Raw genomic sequence first — 25,295 nt, 5'->3', positions numbered from 1 at the left:
GAAAAGATTCTGTATTTAACAAATGGTGCTAGGTGAACTGGCTGGCAACCTGTAGAAGACTGAAACTGGACGCACACCATTCACCATTAACTAAGATAGACTCTCACTGGATTAAAGATTTAAACTTAAGACACGAAACTATAAAAATACTTGAAGAAAGTGCAGGGAAAACTCTTGAAGGAATCGGCCTGGGTGAATATTATATGAGGAGGACTCCCCAGGCAATTGAAGCAGTATCAAAAATACATTACTGGGACCTGATCAAACTAAAAAGCTTCTGCACAGCCAAGAACATAGTAAGTAAAGCAAGCAAACAGCCCTCAGAATGGGAGAAAATATTTGCAGGTTATACCTCTGATAAAGGTTTAATAACCAGAATCCACAGAGAACTCAAATGTAATAGCAAGAAAAGAACAAGTGATCCCATCTCAGGGTGGGCAAAGGACTTAAAGAGAAACTTCTCTAAAGAAGACAGATGCACAATCTACAAACACATGAAAAAAAGCTCGTCATCCTTAATCATCAGAGAAATGCAAATCAAAAGTACTTTGAGATATCACCTAACCCCAGTAAGAGTAGCCCACATAACAAAATCCCAAAACCAGAGATGTTGGCATGGATGTGGAGAAAAGGGCACACTTCTACACTGCTGGTGGGAATACACACTAATACATTCCTTTTGGAAAGATGTTTGGAGAATACTTAGAGACCTTAAAATAGACCTGCCATTCCATCCTATAATTCCTTTACCAGGTTTATACCCAGAAGACCAAAAATCATAATATAACAAAGACATCTGTACCAGAGTGTTTATTGCAGCCCAATTCATAATTGCTAAGTCATGGAAGAAGCCCAAGTGCCCATCGACCCACGAATGGACTAGCAAATTGTGGTACATGTATACCATGGAATATTATGCAGCCTTAAAGAAAGATGGAGACTTTACCTCTTTCATGTTTACATGGATGGAGCTGGAACATATTCTTCTTAGCAAAGTATCTCAGGAATGGAAGAAAAAGTGTCCAATGTGCTCAACCCTACTATGAAGCTAAATTATAGCTTTCACATGAAGGCTATAACCCAACTATAGCACAAGAATATGGGGAAAGGGCCAAGGAAGGAGAAGAGAGGGGGGAGGTTAGGGTGGGAGGAGGGTAATGAGTGGGCCACACCTATGGTGCATCTTAGAATGGGTATAGGCGAAACCTACTAAATGCAGAATACAAATGTCTACATACAATAACTAAGAAAATGCCATGAAGGCTATGCTGGACAGTTTGATGACAATATTTCAGATTGTATATGAAACCAGCACATTGTACCCCTTGATTGCACTAATGTACACAGCTATGATTTAACAATAAAAAAAAAAAAGAAAGAAAAAGGCAGAATTTGTGTCGGAAAGTATATAAGAATAAAGATGATAATACTACTGCACTCCAGCCTGGGCAACAGAGTGAGACTCTATCTCAAAAAGAAAATAAATAAATAAATAAATAAAACTTTTCCTGTCACTTCCTTTCCTCCTTGCTATAGCTGCGTGCTTTGACCTTCATTATTTTATTTCCTGACATATGATTATAGTCTTTATTTTTTTATTTATTTGGCAGTTTTTGGCCAGGGTCAGGTTTGAACCCACCACCTCCAGTATACGGGGCCAGCGCCCTACTCCTTTGAGCCATAGGTGCCGCCCTATGATGACAGTCTTGTAACTGATTTCTGTCTCTCATCTTACTCATCACCCTTATCCACCATCATCCTCCACAGAGTAGCCACAGTTAGCTTGTGATGAAACCAATCTTTTCCTACTAAAAGCCCTTAAATAGTTCATCACTCATACACATCACTCATACATTAAAACAGATAAGAAAGGTTCTAGGTGCTTGTTAAACTGGTCCCCAGCTACCTCAGCAGCTTCATCTCCTGACTCTTCCTCAATAAATCTCAAATACTTCACTCACCAGTAATACCAACCATACTAGTCTTTGCATGCAGAAAAGAGGTCAAAATATTTTTTATTGGGAAAAACTCATATAACCAAAACACTTGTTCTAATGGAAATTGATGCCAATATTTTATTGATTTTATCAATGGAAAATAAACTCAAGCATCAGGCAAGTAATGTCACAATAATATCCATTTATAATTATACACAAAGAAAACAGTTATCTTCTATTAGATAACAGATAACTGGAACAGTCAGCAACTTGGTAGCAGCCACAAGACCCTGAGTCCTATGTCAGTGGGAGGAGACTGTACAAATTAACTAAATTTCTTCCATTCTAAGCTGCACATTTTATCACATTGCAATCATTGAAATAAAAATGAGCTTTACAATCCCTGCTGGTCAGACCACATGTGGCTTCGAAGAAAATCATGGAGACAGTAGTGGAGCCTGCTTAAGAAATGCTATATCACCAATGCTCTTGATGACACACAGGGTGACACTGTGTGGAAAAAGGTGGACACTTGTAACTGGGAAGGGGAAAATGATAAAAAATAGACTCTAAATGTGAGAATGTTTTAGAAATTTCCTCAACCAATTATTTTCAGTTATATTTTACTTTTTATGCACCTCAAAGGAGAATATATTACAATAATAATAATAATAAATCTAAAAGAACACATTTTATAGTAGAATAAAACTTGTAAGTGGTAAGTGTCATGGCTTAATGGGCAGCATTCCCTACCCTACCACACACACCCCCACCCGCCACCTTCCACCCTCCATCTTCCACCTCACTGGTACTTAAAGTGATGATATTCTATGGTCTGGAACTGCAGGTGTCTTTGATTTGTTGAATAGTATAGTGCACTTTGGTGGGTACATAAGACCAGGTTTCAGACCCAATATTTCAAAGAACACGAAAGATACTTCTGGGATATAAATGCATACAAGATTAAACAGAATGATGTGAGAATTCATTCATTCATGGAACATTTACTTATTGAACATCTATTCTGTGCCAGGTATTATCTGTTTTGGGAGCACGGACTTCGGTAGTAAATAAAACATACAAAAATCTTTGCTCTAAGGAAGCTTAATTTCATGTGTGTGAGATAAACAACCTGCGTACTAAACAACCAAATCACAGAGTATGTTAATTTTAAGAACTAAAGAGAAAGATAAAATAGAAAGAATAGGTACCCTGTTTCCCCGAAAATAAGACATCCTCCAGAAATAAGACCTACTTACAGGAAAGATAAGATGTCCCCTGAAAATAAGACCTAGCGCATCTTTGGGAGCACACCTTAAAATAATATTTTCGGGGAAACAGGGTATTTGTGAAGCAGTACAATTTTAAGTTGAGTCTTCAAGGAAGACCTGCAGTAGGTGGGAGAGCCAGCCATGTTTTATATTTGAGGGAAGGGCTTTCTAGGCAGAGAGAAGAGCAAGCGCCAAGTCTCCGAATCAGAAACCCATTCAGTGCACTCAGGGAACACAGCAAAGAGGCTAGAGGATCTCAAAAAGGATCAAAGAAAGGAAAAGTGGGTGGAAATGTTGTCAAGACGTAAGGACAGAGGGAATCAGCAGATCTTATATTTCAGTATTGTTCAATATAAAAACTGAGTGAGTCTCATGAGTAATTTAACTTTTTCTAGTTGCCACATCAAAAAATTTAGACGGGAATAGGTGTGATTAATTTTAATATATTTTATTTAACCCCATGTATTAAACATATTATCATTACAACCAGATGTGATATATAAAGTATTAATGAGATATATTATACATGGTGGCCATCAAGTTCATGTGCAATTTAAAATAGGGTGTAATTTAAAATTGCATACAAACTTTATGGCCACCCTGTATTTCCATTTATAAAAATTGATTTTTATTTTTTAGAGCAGTTTATGTTTACAGCAAAATAGAGCAGAAGGCACAGGGATCATTCTTTTCCATGTACTAAGTCTTTGAAGTTTTCTATGTATTTTTACAGTTACAGCTTATCTCAATTAATACTAGCCATATTTTATGTGCTCACATGTGATAGTGTCTACCATATTGAATAGCACAGATCTGGACCTTCATAGAATAATGTAATGCTTTGACTTTTGCTATGAGTACATTGGAAAGTGATAGAAGAATGTTCTGAGTGCAGGGGTGACATAATCTAACTTAGGTTTTTATAGGACACCTCTGGCTCTTGTTTTAAGAATCAAGGGGGAGTTTACAGTATATGGTACACTTCTTGGGGACAGGACACAACTTATAAAGGGACTTTACCTAACAAATGCAAACAGTGTAACCTAATTCTTTGTAACCTCAATGAAACTGAAACAATAAAAAAAAAGTTAAAGGCAATATTTATGCTAAAAAAAAATAGAGAGGGGAGAACATCACATTGCATGTCCTAAAAGAGACTTTGAACAAGCTCTTATCAAATAACAAAATTTAATGTAGACAAGCCTTAGTTTAGTTAAGATTCTGGCCTGTAAAATGAGTATAATAGTAGTTCTCTTAAAGCTCTGTCTTTGAACAGGCTGTCTTGTACCTACAGCATGGCAGTTTCTGATGCTTCAAGCATCAGATAAACCATTATCTCCTCTGGAATGTCTCCCAAGCCCTGCCTGAGAAATAAATTATCTTCCTATACTACTCAGTCATAATGCTTAGTTTATATGCTTGCTTTTTCTCATGGACTGTTAGAGCCTTAAGGCAGGGTACATAACATATCCATCCTAATGCCCAGTAGAATTCCTGGAAGATAGTAAGTTCTCAATAAATATTTGTTAATTTGAAGCCCCAAAAAACATTCTTGGCTAAACATTTAAAAAATAGCAATCTCCCAAATGTCTATCAACAGTGATATATTCACACAATTAACATACAGCCAATCTAAAACTATATGCAAAATGGATTATTGTAGGCAGAATTTTGAGTGAATGAAGCAAAATGCAAGTGTATGTACCATACAATTCCATTTGCATTAAGCTCAGTGAAGAAAATAATAAAAATTGATAGGACACTGGTTACGCTTGGAGGCAATAATTGCCAGGGGACAAGAGGGGGATTATGGTATTCTGATAACATTCTATTTCTTTCTCTAATTAAGCATCATGTCCAATTTTTAAAACTTAATTAAGCAATACAGTTATATATGCATTGTCCTATATGTATTATGCTCTAATTAAAAGCTTACATGGAAAAGGTATATAGCTCCTAAAATACCTCAAAACAAAAAATTTATATTATTTTAAGTGGAAACACTTTTGTTCGGCTGTCTTACAATACAATATGTAAGAATAAATTTAGGGCTAATTTACATACGTTATATACATTTTTATAATTAAAAAACTTCCACTAGTACAACATATGTCAAGCATTTTATTTAAATCAATTTTTCCCTTTCCTGAAAAAACACTGTGAGTCATAATTTGGAAAACACTTTAACGTGTAATAATCTTGTGTTTTTATTTTAAACCCAGCTAAAGCCACATAGAGCAGAAATGTCCAGCTAAACCCTTGTCCAAATTCCCAACCCACAGAATTGTGAGCAAAGCAAACAGTTGCTACCTTTAAAAACAATCCTTTTTTTTTACTTTCGTTGAATAACTTTCCATAAATATGCTTTAATTAAGCATTTTTAAACATGCAACTTCATGTTATATATTTAGTTTAGCACAGTGGTTCTCAGCCAAGGACAATTTTGACCCCCTCCTGGGATATCTGGCAATGCCTGGAGACATTTTTGGTCATCACAGTCAGGAAGTGAGGAGTTGCTACTGGCATATAGTATGTACAGGCCAAGATGCTCTCAACATCTTATCCTGCACATGATAACCGCCTCCCAACAGAGAATTAGCCAACCTTAAATGTCAGTAGTGCTGAATTTTTAAATCAGATTTTTTTCTTGACCGATTACAAGCTATCTTTTAGCGATTTTTGAAAGACTGAAATTGTTTTGTTCAATGTGAATGAATTTTCTTAAAATAAATTATGTATCATTAACATCTTCTACTTCGTCTATATTTTAAGTGTTTGCCATAGTTTTTTATTTTTTCCAGTTTGCTTTAGAAAAAGTTTGAGAAATATGTTGTTTATAACAGTTTTGTTCTTCTTTATCCAGGCTAGAAGAACAAAAGAATATCTTGTCAGAATTTCAAAGAGATTTAAATGAATTTGTTTTATGGTTGGAAGAAGCGGATAACACTACCAGTATTCCACTTGAACCTGGAAATGAGCAGCAGCTAAAAGAAAAGCTTGAACAAGTCAAGGTAATTTTATTTTCTAAAATTCCTGAGGGCCTACTTGTATAAAGACTATATGAGTATACTTTTTAAATTTAATAATTGATTGCCTGCCCATTAGTCTATTTATAGTTCCTTACTAATGTGTTTTTCTCACAACTTTATTTTGTCCGAATCCAGTGGCTCCCAACAAGTTTACTTACAGATAAATGTTTGTATGTATGTGTGTATTTTATATGTATTGCATCTATAAATATATACATATGTATTTATATGTATAGATTCAATACATGCATCTAAATATAGAAATGCACAGCAGCTATATTCTAAATTAATTTACAAATTAATTTCAGACTTATTTCAGAACTCTATGACTTCAAATAATTTCAAAAACTGAAGAACAAAGTGTAAAATTATAATATCTAAATGGGAATTATTTATTGAATCTGTCTTAGGCTATATCCTGGGGATTTGGAAAGAGTCTGTTATAAAAATTCGATTGCTTCGGAAAAATCCTAAATGCCAAATCAATCCCACTACTTCAGCCTCTAAATAAAGGCCTTATGGTTGGCTGAAGAAATGTTTTGTTTTGTCTTGTTTTGTCTGGGGGTAGAGGGCGTGGTATTGGTTCACATTCTATACTGGTTGAATAGACAGCTGACTTAAATGGCTTTCCGTGTCTTCCTACTGTGATGCCTGCTTAATGATTGCCTCACCTGGCTGATTGACATGCTCTGATTGTACAGTTGGATTAACTTTCATGATTTTAGTTTTAGGAAATCAACTGTTTTGGATCTGTTTTGTTTTAATCATTGAAGCATAAGTGAAAGGGGAAGGGAAATTAATATTTAATCATCCCCTATTATGTGCCAAGTATTAGATGCATTTATAGCTGTTATTTTATTTAATCTTCATATGAAACATTAAAATGGCTGCTGTTATGTTCATTTTACAAGGTCACCTAATCAAAGGGAAACAGAATTGCTCCTTTATCAATGATTCGGTTGGTTTTCACATGTAAATTAGGGTCCAATGTCAACCATTTATTTCTATGAAACTAGATAATTACACTTGAACAAAAAAATAAAGTATTTAAATTACAATATGGATTAATTCAGTAAGCAAATAGGCAGCACTTGGTATATGTTAGATGTTGCACTAGGTATTTGAGATTCAAAATATAAAAAGTTTGAGTACTGGGCGGTGCCTGTGGCTCAAAGGAGTAGGGCGCCATCCCATATGCCGGAGGTGGCGGGTTCAAACCCAGCCCTGGGCCAAAAACTGCAAAAAAAAAAAAAAAAGTTTGAATACCATTTGAAGATGGCTAGACCCTGGAAAAATGGGCTAAGTCTGTTCTATGAAACTGATCTTTGCTAAATATATTTAGTGTCACATATAGCAGTATAACTGATGTTCCATGTAAGAGACGTATTTAGTTGCATTTACTTATTAATAAATATTCATTGATTTTTTTCCTGCTTATACAATCCAAGGGCATATATATTTGGGATTGTTACGTCTTCTTACTGAAATGATCCCTTTACCATTATATAATGATTACATCTGCTCACTTCTGGTTCACATTTGCATGCAACATTTTTTTCATACCTTCACCTTGACTCTGACGAAGTCCTTGTGGGTTAAGTGTGTTTGTTTGAAATAGCAGATACTTGGGTTATATTTTTCCATCTAGTCAGGCAGCCTATATCTTTTGAGTGGGGTTATATTTTTCCATCTAGTCAGGCAGCCTATATCTTTTGAGTGGGCCATTCAAACCTTTTACACTGAGTACTAGAATTGATATACGGGATGCTGTTCTGTCCATCCAGTTGGGTAACATCTTATTGCTTTGTTTTCCCTCTTGTGCTATTATTTTATATGAACTGTAATCTTTAGCTTTTGGGTAATTTTACATGGGTGGGTATATAACGTGTTGATCCATTTATAATGCAGTTCTGAGTATTTCCTACAGGGCAGGTCTGGTGGTGACAAATTCGCTGTGTTTGCTTGTTTGAAGAAGTCTTTATCTCCTTCATATATGAAACTTAGTTTTGCAGAATACAGAATTCTAGGCTGGCAGTTGTTCTATTTAAGAAGACCAAAGATGGGGCCCCTATGACTTCTGGTTTGTAAGGACTTTGCTAAAAAGTCTGCAGTTAGCTTCATGGCTTTTCCTTTGTAAATTATTTTTTTCTCTCATGGCTTGCAGGAGTTCCTCCTGCATGTTGTCTTTGACCAATCTGATGACTATATGTCTTGATGGTTCCCTCTTTGCAATGAATCTCCCAGGTGATTGTTGAGCTTCTTTTGTCTGGATGTCTAAATCTCTAGCAGGACCAACAAGGTTTTCCTTAATTATTTCCTCAGATAGGATTTCCAGATCTTTTGCTTTTTTTCCTTCACCCTCAGTAGTGCCTGTGATTCTTATTTTTGCCTATTTTACATAATCCCATATTTCTTATAGGCTTTGTTTATTCCTCTTGATTCTTTGTTCTTTATTTTTGAGTGACTAGGTAAATTTTAAAAGTTATCTTCAAAACTCTAAAATTCTTTCTTCTTTCTGGTCTAATCTATTCTTAAAGCTTCCCATTGCATTTTATATTTCCTTAAATGAAATTTTCATTTCCAGAAGTTTTACTTGTTTTCTAAATAAATATGTCTATCTCTCTCTTTTTTTTTTTTTGATACAGAGTCTCACTTTGTTGCCCTTGGTAGAGTGCTGTCGCGTCATAGCTCATAGCAACCTCAAACTCCTGGGCTTAGGTGATTCTCTTGCCTCATCCTCCCAAGCAGCTGAGACTACAGGCACCTGCCACAATACCTAGCTATTTTTTTAGAGATTAGGTCTTGCTCTGACTCAGGCTGGTCTAGAACTCATCAGCTCAGGCAATCCACCTGCCTCAGCCTCTCAGAATGACTGGATTACAGGTGTGAGCCACCGCGCTGGCCAAAAATATGTCTATCTTTTTAGTAAATTTTTTATTCATTTCCTGAATTGTTTTTCTCATTTCTTTAAATTGATTTTCCATTTCCTCTTAGATTGCATCCAGCTTCCTTATAATCCATATTTAGAATTCTTTATCTGTCATTTCAACATTTTCATTCTTGCACAGATTCCTTCTCATCTGGAGCAGCTGTCACTTTTCATTTTTGGATTTTCTTTTGTTTAGATGGGGCTCCCCCACCTCACTCTTAGAGGTGTGTCTATAGCATATGTTGGGTAAAAACTTTTGGCTTTGCTCATGGGTACTTTGATGGGGGTCTGGGTTCTAGATGGATGCTTTGGTTATAGATATCCTTATGTGGTGTTTTTCTCAGTTGCTTATTTGTAGGCTATAGCAGTGGTACACCTTCTATGTGGGAAGATCCCCTCTCTCTTATTGATGAGGGAAGATGGAAGTGTTTAAAGTTCTTCCACTTTCCACAGTCCTGTGGTCTTTTTAACAGTGTGAATTACACTGGGATGCCCAGTTTAATCTCTGAGATAGTATCCAGTCCTTGTGGGTAAGAATGAGCAACACCATGTATGATTAAGTCACTAAATGCTATAATGGGGTGTACAAGTTGTCCTCCCTGCCATGAGGTGGTGCTTGCAAGAAAAAGCCAGCTGCTGTGTTGTTTTATGGGACCTGTGACCAGCTGTAGCCTCTCAGGAGAAATGCTCAGATACCCTAATTGGTGAATGGAGCTCCCAGGGGACTCCTTATTCTCCATCACAGCAGAGGTGGGTGGAGGAGTGAGACTGGGTGGGACTGGGTCCAGAGAGCCTGCATACTGGCTCCACAGAGCCAGACAAAAGAACTGTCTCAGCAGGAATGAAGGGTCAGCTCTTGGGCCCCTTGGAAAAGCCCCTAAGGAGGGGCTGAAACGGCCCCATCAAGCCAGGGAGAAGTGTGCTTGTCCCAAGATGCCTATGGAGTGCTCAAGCAGGTTTGATGTCCCTTTGCTTTGAGATATGTCCTGCTTTGCCAGAGCAGCCAGGCTAACAGCACCAGCAAGGACTCACAAGCAGGGAGTTCACAGTCTAAGCACTCCTTGGTTCCATTGCAGATCTCTAGGTGGAAAGGCATAAGCCCCGCTCACTATTGGATCCTGAATGTAGTAGACTTACTGTGGAGAGCAGGCTGTGAGGCCACAGGGCCCCCACAGCCTGGGGAACATTCAGGGAATGTACCCCCAACTGTTTCTCCTTTCCCCAATCAACCATATTCCTTTCTTCATGTTCCCTCTGCCAAAAGCCACATGGCTCTTTCTTTGTTTAGTTAATTATGCAGAGATCCTTGTGATCTTTCCCTTTTTACTCCTTGTCATATGTTAACGAAGTTGAGTAGAAACCATTAAGTCACATAGTTCTTCCTTTGTTTAGTTAACTATGCAGAGATCCTTATGATCTTTCCCTTCTTACTTCTTGTCATATGTTAACAAAGTTGAGTAGAAACCATTAACAAGATGATTTATCTGTATTAACATCATTTACATTTTCCAATTGTACTATAAGACCAAGGATATGTTTTTTGTCTATGCTACTTCCCCATATTGTCTATGCTACTCCCCCATAGAGAACCCTGTTGAGATACTATAAAATAAAGCTGATTTTGTGCTTTAGTGCTGGCTGCAACCATCAGCTCAGTCAGACCTCTGGATCCCATCTTTTGTGTCTGTGTCTTCTGTTGTGCTGTATTTTTCTCAATCCCTACCAATTCCACTCTGGTTTGCTCCCCTTCTCCATGCTGGTTCATGAAAACTTACCGACAAAGGGGAAGCAGCTGGTCCTGAGTGTCTTGACTGGATTGCCCCTAGGAGCACCAGTACCTCTTGGCAGAAGTGAGCAGGGAAGGGGAGGAAAAGAGTCTGAATGGAGGCAAGCTGGTAATCCAGTTGTCTCTGTCTTCTCCTTTGAAGCTCACTGGAATGTCCAAGCTCTGGGATCACACAGATCCCCCAGGATTCACAGACCCCTGTGGCCACCATAGTCTGTGTCAGAGTTTAGGAATGTTTGTGTGAGAACAAGTGGCATGAAAACTGAAGGGCTGAAACTCCCTGGAGAAAACAAAGGCACAGAGTGGGTAGAGAAGCAATATGGTACCTGCCATCTAGCCTTGAGTTTGTGGTGATGGGGGGAGGCTACTGGATTGGTGCTTTGTCCTCAAGAAGTACCCATTTCTCTGATGGCAGCATCTTTGGGGTTTGTAAGATTAGAAAAGCTCTCCAGCAGCTCAGGAGCCTGCTGACTTCCAGAGGTGTGAAGGTAGGAGAAATAAAATCCCTACCTACCCTTTTCACTGGACTTCAGACCTCTCAGGGTTTAATTCTCTGCCAATATCTTGGTATTTCTTCGTCTGCTCTACAACTTCTTCCTCTGGAATCTCTGGTATGTTCTGATGCTTTCCACTCATAATTACACCTTAAACATATATTTTTTTCATCTAAATATTTTCCTTCTTTTTGAGATGATCTGGGGGCAACATCTCTAGTCAGCCATCTTCTCATGGCCCCTCTCCTTAGATAATCTAGAGCAGGACTACCTTGGACTTCTGTGACGATAGAGATGTTCTGCATTAACCATTTTATAGCCACTAGCCATTTATGCCTTAATACTTAGAAGGTGGTAGTGTGGTAGTATATTTTAGGAACTAAAATTTTATTTTATTGAATTTTACTGAATTGAAAATGAAATAGTTTCATGTAGCTAGTGGTTAGAGTACAGGACACGGCAACATTAGGTGACATAAATAGATGAAACATAGCATCATGCTTCTCTTGAAGGTAATGAGAAAGGGCATACATAATGTAATGCTGGATGGATAAGAGAAGTTCAGATATGTGAAGGAGTCAAAGATGAGGGTTTAGAATGAAACTGCCTAAATTTGAACCACAGCTCTGTTGCTAGTTTTATGTCTGTGGAGCTGGTATTTAACTTCTCTGTCTCAGTTTTCTTCTATATGAAAATAATTTAAGATAATAGGATCTACCTTTTATAGTAATAATTATTATAATATGAACATAAACTGAGGTAGTGTATGTGAAGAGGTTAACCAAGTACCTGGCACTGTGTACATTCAGAATAAATACTCTCAATATTAGTTGTCTCTTAAGATGATATGTGATGTTTTACTCAGTGACATCCTCATGATATGCTATGGTACCTGAGAGGACGGTGAAATTACTCAGATTGTTCTATTTGTAATAGGGATATGTTTTCAGATTCTAACTTTGTTTGAGGTGTTGCTTTACCATCTAATATTTTTCTTTAAAAAAAATCTCTAAGGAATAGGTAATCTGGTTCTCTTTAGGCAAGTTTATCTACTGAGCAGTGAGTGTTTCAGTCCATTAGCTCTGTGCTCTGCAGAAAACTGTTAGTATTTGAGGTACCACTGGGCCTTCGGTCAAGTCGCTTCATTTTGATAGACTAATCAATAGAAACAAAGACAAGGTAGTTGGAAGTATGCTGTAATTCATTTTAAACGTTGTTGCATTTGTCTGTTTCAGTTACTGGTGGAAGAATTGCCCCTGCGCCAGGGAATTCTAAAACAATTAAATGAAACTGGAGGAATAGCACTTGTAAGTGCTCCCCTAAGCCCAGAAGAGCAGGACAAACTGGAAAATAAACTCAAGCAGACAAATCTCCAGTGGATAAAGGTGAGACATTAACCAGCTCCTCTGTCGCATGGGTTAAATGTTGGCAAGTGTTTGTTTTATTTCCCAGATGCTGTATTGGCGAGGGAGGAGGCTGATATGTGGATTGTTGTTTTGTTTTCTTAACCTGATCATTTGATGTAGCTGTATACTTTGTTGTGAATGGAAACAATGCTGATGGTAGATGACTTTATGTTGCTGACCTAATGCCAGAATATAGACCACTATTTTGTTGCATAAATTATTCTAAAGATTGAGACTAAAAAGTGATGAAGTAATTAATTTAGTATTCAGATATATATTGAGAGTATTTAAGCAAAATGTAGATGACTAGTTCTAGTTCAACAGGTATCATACATCAAAACTACTTATTTATAGCTGTAGTACATACTTAGTAGTGAGTGCATGCTATCCCTCAAAAAGGTACTTCATTTGTTGATTTATTTACCATCTCTCTTATTCACTTCACTTGTGAGACTTCCTCTTTCTACCTTGGATACTTTCTAAAACTAATATTAAAAATGTTATAAAATGAATGCATACTTATACATTAAAAACAAGTGGTCCATATGAATTTATGATGAAAAGCAACATTAATTGATCCAACACCACTTAATGAAATATAGTAATTTCCCCACTGTACCACCATGGCATCTTTGTCATAAGTCAAGTGTACTTAGTGTATGAATCTGCTTGTGGATCCTCTATCCTCTTCTATTTGATCATGACTATCTTTCAACCCATACCACACTGGCTTAACTACAATCAATTTTGTAACAGATTTACTGAGATACAATTCACATACCATTAGATTCATCCATTTGAAGTACAAAATGCAATGGTTTGGGTATATTAAATTTTTTAAATTGTGATTGAATATATGTAACATAAGATTTCACATTTTAACCATTTGTAATTGTATAGTTCAATGGCGTTTATTTCAACCATCAACACTATATAGCTCCAAAATTTTTCATCACTCCACACAGAAATTATTAACCATTAAGCAATGACTCCCTGTCCTCCCTCTTCACAGTCTTTGGTAGCCTCGAATCTACTTTCTATTTCTATATTGCCTACTCTAGATATTTATTATAAGTGGAATAAGACAATGTTTGTCCCTTTGTCTTTGGTTATTTCACTCAGCATAATGTTTTTGGGGTTCATTCTTGTTGTAGAATGTGTCAGGACTTTGCCCCTTTTATGACTAAGTAATACTACGTTGTATGTACATACATATATATATATAATCATTTTATTTAAAAATTTGGGATATGGTAGTGTAATACCTCCAACTTTGATCTTCCCACTTAAGATTGCCTTGGCTATTTTTGGTGCTTTGAATAAATATTAAAACCATGGTGTGGATATTTACATGAAGAGTGGCAGGACGTTGATTGAAAATGTGTTGAATTTGTACATCACCTAATATCTTTACAATACTGAGTCATATAATCTTTGACTATAGTGTATCCCTCAATTTATTTAGGTCTTAATGAATTTTTAGCAATATTTTACAGTTTTCAGTACAGAGATCCTATGTAGGTTTTATTAGACTTAATCCTGGATATTTGATGTTTTTATCCTATTATAAATGGGATTCATTTAATTTTTCTCTTTATTTAAGCTTTATAAAAATACATTTGATTTTTGCATTGTATTGATACAATGTATGATATTGAGCACATATCCAGGGACCTATGTAAATTCACTATTTAATAGTTTGTAGAATCTTCAGTCTTTTAATGTATAATGCATATTTATTTCATCAAATAGAGGCAGTTTCTCTCTTTTCAATCCTCATGATTTTCATTTATTTATTTATTTGCCTCATTGCACAGGCTAGAACCTTCAAAGCAGTGTCAAATAGAAGTGATGATAATTAGAAGTCTTGTCTCATTCCATGTCTCTCTAGTGGAAAACTCGGTATTTCCCATTAGACGTGATGTTGTTCGTAGGACTCTTTTGTCCTTTTAATCAGAATAAGCAATTTCTTTATTTCCAGTTTCTTAAGTTTTTATTGTGAATAGCTATTAAACATAGTCAAGTGCATTCTCTGTATTTGTTAAAATGATTATATGATTTTGCTCTTTTTCTGTGAGTATGGTAAATTTTAGCCATTTAATATAAATGTAATTAGTAATATTTTAACATACTAATATATTAGTAATATTTTAATATACATTTTTTAATATAAATCTCACTGGGATTCCAGAAATAAACCCTATTGGTCATGATGTATTATGCTATTTATAGATTAATAGATTTAGTTTTCTAATATTTTGTTTAGGATTTTTATATCTTTGCTCATGACAAAGATTGGTCTGTAATATTTTTCTCCTGATACACATGTATCCTTCTCAAATGTTGATGAAACAGCATAAGCACTGGATTTATAAAACAAGTTGGGAAGTGCTCCCTCTTTTTCTTTTTTCTGAAAAAAATTGTTGAAGATTGGCCATCTGAGCATGGAAGCTTTTTGTGGGAAATTTTTTATAATGATTTGATTTCTTTAATAGATATAGGAATGGTTAGACTTTTTACATACCTGCTTTTGTACGTTGTATCTTTCAAGGAATTTGTTATCTTGTCATTTTCTCTTTTTGAGCTACAGACTTCCTTCATAAAGTTAGTTATCCATAATGTATTTATTTATAAGAATGAGACAACAGAAAGACTGCAAGCTTTGAATACCTAGGTTGATCTTGTTGACTGGGAAATCTTACTCTAAGTGCTAAGGGACAAAGCTGACTCCTCTGCTGAAGAACACCTTCAAATTCTATAATTCAGCAGACTTGGTTCAGAAGTACACCAACTACTGAGGTTCTGTCTAGATCCCAAGTTCAATTCTTCAGATAAGAATGACTTATTTTTGGGTAGTGCCTGTGGCTCAGTGAGTGGGGTGCTGGCCCCATATACTGAGGGTGGTGAGTTCGAACCCAGCCCTGGCCAAACTGCAACAATAAAAAAAAAAAAAAAAAAATGACTTATTTTTTTGTTGATTAGTTTATGTTTATTTTTGCTCATCAGTGAGTACAAAAGTAAGGTAATTCTTTGTGTGGTAGCTTTGAGGTAGGGGCAAATCTTCATCTAGATACTTTCAGTACCCCAATTTTAACTTTTTATCCCCACCCAACATGGCATCTTTCATGCAAATATTCTCCAGATTCTGCCAGATGCGGTTTCACTGTACCTAATAATGCTACTTCTCCCTTACTTCATTTGTCCCTATGTGTGCTCTTCCCATATATGCTTTTGATCTTTTGAAACCTCTCATCCACTTCTGACCAGTCTCATTACCTTACTGAGCATGTTTAATTCCTGTTAACTTTATGCCTTCCAAAATCTAAAGCAAATTTTAATCTTTAAACTGGAAACAAATCTATGCCAAGAAGATATTGCAGAACTATAATTTTTATATAATATAAAACGCTTTCTTTCAAAAAATGCTACAATTGCCACTAAAGAATTACTTGTTATTCATCAATACCCATTGAAATTGAGAGGTATGCAGAAGTTATACAGAGAAAAGTTCTGTTATTTGAAAATAAAATAATAGAGGCTTCGTTTTAAATTATATCAGGTTATTATTGTACTTTTTAATTGATGATGCTGAAGTTGTTGTAACAGATCATTTACATGGCCGATAAGACATTTAGGAACTGAAATAAGCAACATTTTATGACATTGAAATCAAAATGTATGTTTAAGTCTCTATAAATCAAGCAAGTAGGTATTTGAAAAAACCCTCTTTCATTTTTATGTGTCAATACTTTAAGTTAGAGGTGAACAATCAGTGTCAAATATTGTAAGTTGAGTTTTGCTACTGAAAAATAAAAAAAAAGTCTTCTTTTCATGATTTCAAAACAGCCATGTAGAGATATAGACACTTGCAGATGGAGAGAATTGTGGTGTCTTAATAATTAAATTTTGCAACCACATAACAATACAAATAAATCCATTCCTCATAGAAAAAGAACAGGGAGAAGGCATGCCAAAAACTGTTCCACAATATCCCAGTGCATCTCGATGTCACAAAAAGCAATACTAAATAATAATCATAGGAAATGTACAACAGCAGCTTTATGGATTGCAAAGCATCATTTGAAGTTTTACATGTTCTGCAATAGAATAAAAAGTCAAATTTTTATCATTTTTATCCTTGAAAATTGAAACTAAGACTATAAACACCATCTTGGGTAGGCTTATGTTACTACACCATCCATAATCTCTGTTTCTTATCCCAAAATTAAAATTTCAATGCTAGGCCTTTGCCATTAAATGTCACAGAATTTACAGTCTTATTCATTAGGTATATTAACATTTTTCCATCCATATGCCTCCTTATTTCTGTTAGTTTAGATCTAGGAATAGAAAGCAAATGATCAGTGTCAGATTTAGGTAAATATACAAGTGGGGTTTTTTTTGTTTGTTTGTTTGTTTTTTAAGTAAGGAAGATGGCTTATCTATCACTGAGACAGAGTCTCCATTTTCATTAAACCTTAAATCCTTAGTCATTAGAGGGGAGAAGAAATATTGGAGACCCCCTCCTCTGTATTCTTCACCCTCCCCCTCTTTCCAAAGGCTAGAGTGGGTGGTAGACTTAAAAAGTGATTATGTCATGGTTCCTGGGACACAAATATGTCAATCCTTTAGCATACAGAATCTCCAAAAATGTCCTAATATCATGATTTCCTGGCAGGTGCCTTTCCCTACAATTAACTCTATTGTGCTACAGTCTGCATATTTAGCCAACTAACTACTTACTTTTGAACCTTTATGCTTCGTTACTGAAGAAAGAAAAGCAGCCATTAGAGGTAACATAGCTATTTCTTTAAGTGAGTAGTGGACCATATAATGAGTTCATTTGCAAAAGTGTGTTACCTTGCCTTGGCCTGAGTAGCCTCTCTTTTAAGCAGAGATGGAAGGTGTTCCTTTAAACAGAATATAGCCCTTAGCTTAAATTTATGGGTGCCTTCATGGTATGAAGGATCATGAAGTGATATCCTCATTATTGTCTAATACCTAACTTGACCTTTACAATCTTTAACAATAATACCCTCTAGATCCACAATGTGAGGATGTTATGAAAGCTAGACTCTGTGTGCTTCTCTCTCTGAGTGTTTCATTCTATGATTTGCACACAAGTCTCACTCAATTGTTTTTATTATGTATTACTCTTTGTATTTATTTACATTTTCTCAGAATCCATGTGTGTGTGGGAGAGGGGATTGGTTCTCTGCTCATCACCACCACTCTCTTCTCTGTTTTCTTAGACTTCTATGCAGGTCTTTGCCTATGAGTTGACATCTTATTATGTCTGTCGTGAATCTACTTCTCTACATGCACATATCACTTGTTCTCTGTCCCCTCTGTAGTTGATGCAACACATTCTTTTCTACTCCCCTTTTTTCATTCTACCTTGTAATTCCTCTTTCATCTCTTCCTTCCATATTTTTGTCACTTAGTATTCCCTTTTAAATACTCATTATTTAAAACCATTTAAAAATTTTTGAATCATACTGGACACATTCTTAATTTGAAAGGTGAAAAGATGGAACATTCATTTTGTAAGCTAAGGATCATCAGAGTCTCATGAAACTAAATTATTCTCACATCTCTTAGTTTAGAACACTGAGTCCTAGAAAGGTTATGTGACTTATCTGAAACCATATATAGCTCGCTATTTAAATAAAAAAGTGATTCTAAGATAAATAGCGTTCTGTAACCTTTTGGTGACACTCAAGTGATTTTTATGTGGAAAAAAACCATTGATTCCCATTTCATTCCACCTCTCCTTTACATCTAAAAGCTGGGATTTATTTTCTTTTAAAGATAGTATATGAGATTTTTGCATTGCTTTTTGCCCTCTTGTGATAATAGGATGCAATTTTGTTTGTTTGTTTGAATTTCAGATTTATATGAGGGTGTAAATGTTTAGGTTACAGTGTTTTCACTTCTTAGGTAAAGTTCAGGTTGTAGTTGAGCCCTTCACCTACACATTGTGCACATTAGGTGAGGTCCCACCAGTCATCCTCCCTCCTTCCTCCCTCCCCTGTCCTTCCTTTCCCCTCACCCTCACCTGTGTTATTCTTTTGTGTGGGCTTATTGTTGTTTATAGATCAGTGTTTTTACATTAATTTCCAGAACCTTTTCTACTCTGAAACATTTGTGAATGTGTAATATAGGGAAACATGTTTATGCTGTTTCAGAATTAATTGTATGCCTACTATTTTCTGTTAAGTAATTTTATAGGTAGCATGTATTATACATTCCCATTACTCTCAATAAATATACTTCAATACAATATATCATCTATGACTACTACAGAACCCTCTATACATGCAAATTAGAAAATATAAAAGAAATGGAGACATTTTTGGAAACCACAACCTCCCAAATTTGAATCAGAAAGAAATAGAAATCTTTAACAGACCAATAATGAGTAATAAGAATGAAGCAGTAGTGACAATTCTCCCAACAACAACAACAACAAAAACCCCTGGAATGGATGGACTCACAGTCAAATTCTACCAAGAAGAATTAGCATCTATTCTACTGAAACTGTTCCATAATATTAAGCAGGGGAGAATCCTCCCTACTTCATTCTACAAAGTATCTACCCTGATACCAAAGTCAAGAAAGGACACAACAATAGCAAACTGCCGACCAATATCCCTTGCGAACATTGACTTAAAAAAAAATCATCAAAATGCTAGCAAACTAAATTCAACAGCATAGTAAAAAATAATCCACCATGAACAAAACAAGTAGATTCATCCCAGGAATGAAAGGATGGTTCCATATATGCAAATCAATAATTGTTATTCACCACATAAACCAAATTAAAAACAAAAACCATATGATAATCTCAATAGAAGCAGAAAAAGCATTTGATAAAATCCAGAATCCCTTATGATAAAAACCCTCAACAAACTAGGCACAGAAGGAACATACCTAAAAATAATAAAAGCCATATATGACAGACCCATGACCAGCATCATACTGAATGGGGAAAAGCTGAAAACATTCCTCCTAAGACTGAAACAAGAAAAGGATGCCCACTGGCATCTAACATAGTACTAAAAGTACTAGCCAGAGCAATCAGGTAAGAGAACAAAATTAGAGGACATCCAAATCAGGAAAAAAGAGGTCAAACTATCCCTGTTTGACAATGATATGTTCCTATTCCTAGAAAACTCTAAAGATACCACAAAAAAACTCTTAGCATTGATAAATTTATTAAAATTTCAGGTTACAAACTGTGGTTATATGCTATGGAGTACTAATAATCCATAAAAAGCAATGAAATAATATATTTTGCAGCAACTTGAGTGGACCTGAAGACCCTTATCCTAAGTGAAGTATTTATGGAATGGAAAAATAGATAACCAAATATTCTCACTTATAAGTGGGAGCTAAAAGAAAGGTATATATGATCATTAAGAGTCATAATGGAGTTTTGGCACCCATAGTACAGTGGTTACGGCACCAGCCGCATACACCGAGGGTGGCGGGTTCAAACCAACTGGAGCCAGCTAAACAACTGCAACAAAAAAATAACCAGGCATTGTGGTGGATGCCTGTAGTCCCAGCTTCTTGAGAGGCCGAGGCAAGAGAATCAATTAAGCCCAAGAGTTTGAGGTTGCTGTGAGCTGTGATGCCATGGCACTCAACTGAGGGCAACATAGCGAAATTCTGTCTCAAAAAAAAAAAAAAAAAGAGTCATAATGGACATTGGAAACTAAGAAATCAGGATGGTAGATTGGGGATAAGAGATAAAAATTCACCTATCAAGTACAATGTACATTATTCTGGTGACAGGTACATGGAAAGCCCTGACATCAGCATGATATAATTTATCCACATAATAACAAGCACCTGTATTTCAAAATATTTTGAAATAAATTTAAAAATAATAAATGGATTTTCATTTTGTAAATAAATTTAAATTTTGCATATTTTACTATTTAACTATAAATAGTAAATTACTATTTGAACTTATTACTGTCTAGATAATATAAAATGGTGTATATAAAGACTACAATAATTTTTTTTTGAGACAGAGTATTAACTTCTAAATAGCCAACTGAGGAGTAAACATTTTGGATTCGTTATTTTCATTTGTACCATGTAAATAGACATTTGGTATTTTTCCAGGTATATTTGCCATGTAATGCCAGTTGTCATTAGTCATTACTACGAATGTGGAGAGTGAAAAGGAGACAATTAAATGAAGCTAAAGCTTGGCTTTTCCACTCCTTGCTCAAAAATGGACATTTTCTCCAATTGATTTTTCATCACAAGACAATGATTAATGGATTGTCCTAGTAGTCACAATGCAGTCCTGCCAGTCGTGACTTTGATGTAAATTATTATTATTTTATTTATTTATTATTATTATTTTTTTTTTTTTTTTTTTTTTGCAGTTTTTGGCCAGTCTGGGTTTGAACCTGCCACCTCCAGCATATGGGGCTGGTGCCCTACCCCTTTGAGCCACAGGCACTGCCCTGATGTAAATTATTTTTTAACTAAAAATTAGAGTTGGTATTGGGTTTTTACCATATTGGCTGGTACTTTGGGAGGCCTAAAAAAGGCTATAAAATATATGGTAGGAATAATAGTAATAATTGCAAGAAGTCATTTCTCTATGTAGGAATGATAGCAGGGACCAGATAGTTCCATTAGAGCTTTGATGTGCTCACACGCTCTCTCTGAAAGTATATTTGTCCCATAACCCACACATTTCTTAATTTTATAAATCTGTAAGCTAAAATGCCATTATACAAGAAAGTGGGGGTCAACTGTTTATCGGTCCTATAGTCTGATAGTTCATGGAAATCCATCATCTTAGAAATCTCCTTTATGTCGTTAATAATTATGTCAAAGCGTTTATACATTCCTTAAATTATTTGTTCCACAATTATCTGATGAGTGACTGCTGTGTGCCACGTGCTGTTATAAACATATCGTAATCAATTCTCACCCTTGCCTTAAAGGACATGTATGATTTTATAGGGTTTGACATTATAAGTATTCACGTCTCTAATTTATAGTTGCTAAGTAGTTTGAGCCTGAGAGTTGGGGGAGGGAAGTTATAATTTAAAGTTTATAACGTGAGCATCCTTGACTTTGCCTCCAATAATTTCACACTGACATGGAGTTTATTACTAGGTTGTGTGTCATGAGTACATCTCAATTTGCTCTGACAGTTTTGGTTTTTGCCTGTTATCCTATCATAATTTTTAATAGCCCCTTCACTTTCTTGTGTATTGCACTTTAGAAGATAATATATATATTTAGTTATGAGAACTAACATCAGGCTCTTGGAGGCAGGCCTGGCTCAGTACTCAATAACCATTAATATAATTACTGCTAATGTTCTTTGTAGCAGCATCACTATCCTTGTCATTGTCATCTACCCTCTTGACATTCTGAGAAGTTTGACCTGTCCATGAAACCAATTGACGATATTACCAAATTAATCACTTAATGACAATAAGTTTATTAGAATATATTCTTTTTAACTTTCCGAACTATTGAAATGTCAGGCAACGCTAACAATATGGATCAGACATTTTGCAAACAGTAAAATAGAAAATAGAAACGGTAAGGAGGCAGTTTACTGTGGTGATTAATGATACATTTTATGGATTATGGATTTACCTGCAACCAACTACGTGCTCTTACACCTCCTCTGTCCATACCTCAGTTGTAACATCCATAAAATTCAGATACTAATCGAATATAACTTCTCCAGATTGCAGTGAAAATTCGGTGATGTAGTGCATGGGAAATATATAATGCAGTTTCTGGCATATTGTAAATACCCAAAAATATTAGCTTAAAAACATTAAGGGTAAGATTAAAATAGAAAAATGCAAAGACTAAGCACAAAATTCTTGCTGAAGCATCTTGATCAAACAGTTATAAATAGGGCTTTGAGGGAGATACCTGAACTATGTGCCACTCTTATGAATGCAGTAGCTGAAAAAGAGGAGAGTTGGCACCAAGACACAAAAATGCCCCCGTGTCAGGCACAGAGGGTTTTCAGCCAGTGCTCTCCCATTCCTCTCCATCTCACTATTTTCATTATCTGTGACTGGCTAGTTTTTCAGATATGAAATATATTGGAAAATGATGGCGTGTTCTTTTTATATTGCCTAAGAAGCCCAAGCAGTCTATCATTGTTGTCAAACACCAATATTTTTACTTTTTAAGAATGAGCATAATTTAGAGGACCATTTAACCATGAACATCATTGCAACTAATCTATTTGCCTGACAGAAATCCAAGCACAGGGCAGTTGAACTTCCATACTGTTTTCTCTCTCTCTTCCCCTACCTCCATTTTTGATGTTTTCCCTCCGTTTTGGCAAAGGAGTAAGAAGCCATTTGTAGAAAGTTAAATTGGAGCCAGATAGTGTTATATTAGGAAATTCCACTTAATACAACAAAATTTGTTCATTTCAATGCAATGCTGCTTGGGAAAATGTAAAGAAAAACTCAGCATGAATTGTACGGCACTGATACTGGAGCCAAGTTTTCCATATTAAAATTTCACTTTTGCCACTGCATACATACTGGCAATGTAGATTGAGCACGTCAGTTTATTGTTTAAGTATACTATGCTTCAGACTTTATTAAAAAAGTAAGCAAATTTCCTTTTGTTATCATTATTTTTTTATTGTCTTTTGCACATAGATCATAAATACATTTATGCTATTTTCAGTGTGTTGATTATTTGTACAAATTGGAGTTGCTTACATCCTACTAATCAGCATAGCTTTCACCTCATTTACCCAATTATAGCATCAGGACCTTTGTGTTCTACACATGATAGATCTAACTTGTACTTGCAATGTGCTCCATAGGTGTGGTCCCCCTACGATCCCTCTCCCTCCCCTTCCCTTCTTCATTCCAATTAAAAACATATTTGACCATTCTTGGCAAACTCTCTTCCATGTTCATGAAGAATTTAACATAAGAAAGAGTAAAAAATGATGATGAGAAGAAAAAGGAGAAGGAGAAGAATTCATAACTCTTGACCTTCAGTGTAACATTTTTAAGTAAGCCCTTTACTTCAAAAAGGTGTTAGTTTATAACAATGAATTTTAGAAAGGAGAAGGTATGATATAATAAAAAGGGATTTTGCTAAGATAAAATCTTTTCTCTTGCCTTTTGTTTCTGTAGTGCCTTTAACTGACTAGAACATATAGAATCAGCCCTGAGAGCAGAGGGGTTTTCATTCCTTTCTAATAATTTTAATAATCTCGAAATGGAATTAAATGGAGGTTTTCATATGCCAACTCCTTAAACGTGGGTTGAAGAAGGAAAAAAATTAAAGGCTATATTTAAGTGTACAGATTGTAAATTCTAACCCAGTTTCATTTATTATAGCACCTGCAAAGTCAGTGTATAATGAAAAATAACAGGCCTATTTTTATAAAAGGTCAGAACCATACCAAAAATGAGCTTTTCTGTCTAATCTTTATACTCATACATCAAGATGTATGACTTTATTTATGTACCGAAAAAGATTTAATACTAAATCCTGACTACTATTGTCCATGTCAGCTGACCCCTAGTACTTCAAACTGTAGAAAAGGGACATTGAATACCGGGTTGGTTGATGTATTCTGTTTTCGTTGTAGACCACCTGCCAGGGCTTATAACAGATCTGTAATGGGTGTCTCACCTTTTATTTTGTAGAAAATAGATTGATAGATTAGGTCTGGGGCCAATGAACCATGGAACCCCAGGTCTGCAAGAAAGAGTTTATAACCCTTTGATGTTATTTCTGTCTCATGTCAGCTGAGAAGGATGAGCTAGATTATCCAAGAGTAAGCTGGATGCCAAAATCAGCATTCGTCTCATTTATCCACCTTATAGTTCAGGAGAAGGCCACTGTACAGGTTATGAAAGGGCTGATAAGGCCCTGAGGGAGAAATCTGGTCTTGTAGCCTTTTAATTTGCTTGCTGATAGTAGAACTAATTACAAAAAATTGAAGAGAGCATTTCATTGTTGGTTGCTAGAGAAAATCAATCTGTTTTGCTGTGTAAGTGAACCCATTTGAGCTGAATGATGCACTTATAATTTATGAACAGTTTTAGTTATCACTAGGACAAGTACAGTCCATCTTTAGCATGGCTGGCCAAGTGTAGGGGAAAAGAGATGGACCAGAAAATGGGCCAGGAACCAAAGTCATTGCAAGGGTATTTCGGGAAAACTCTATTTGTCCTGATAGCTACAATCTGTAGGCAACCTGTGACTGATGCTTATACCTTGAATGCAGTCTAAAAATAAATTTTTTTATGAAAGTGACACATTCTGGCTATTAGTGATGTGGGTAACATCAACAGTTTTGAATAGGACAATCATTCTTGTACTTATTTAGACTATTATAAAAGAATGAAAATTCTGCAGCTCAATCACAATTTAAACGACTACCACAAAGATAGTTTTTG

General features: G+C 35.6%; 1 protein-coding gene across 6 annotated transcripts in view; it reads left to right on the top strand.

Moving 5' to 3' along the window:
- DMD (dystrophin) overlaps window positions 1-25,295 on the top strand; it is a 2,416,375-nt gene that overhangs the window by 1,470,872 nt on the left and 920,208 nt on the right. For all 6 annotated transcript variants that reach the window (XM_053581215.1, XM_053581214.1, XM_053581218.1 and 3 more), the window contains 2 exons: window positions 6,072-6,219; window positions 12,682-12,831. In XM_053581215.1, coding sequence (XP_053437190.1) covers window positions 6,072-6,219; window positions 12,682-12,831 — 298 coding nt within the window. The remainder of the gene's footprint in view (window positions 1-6,071; window positions 6,220-12,681; window positions 12,832-25,295) is intronic.

The sequence above is a fragment of the Nycticebus coucang genome, chromosome X (genome assembly GCF_027406575.1).
Source record: "Nycticebus coucang isolate mNycCou1 chromosome X, mNycCou1.pri, whole genome shotgun sequence".
Lineage (NCBI taxonomy): Eukaryota > Metazoa > Chordata > Mammalia > Primates > Lorisidae > Nycticebus > Nycticebus coucang.
Note: the sequence above shows the minus strand (reverse complement) of the source record. Positions and strands in the feature narration are given on the sequence as shown.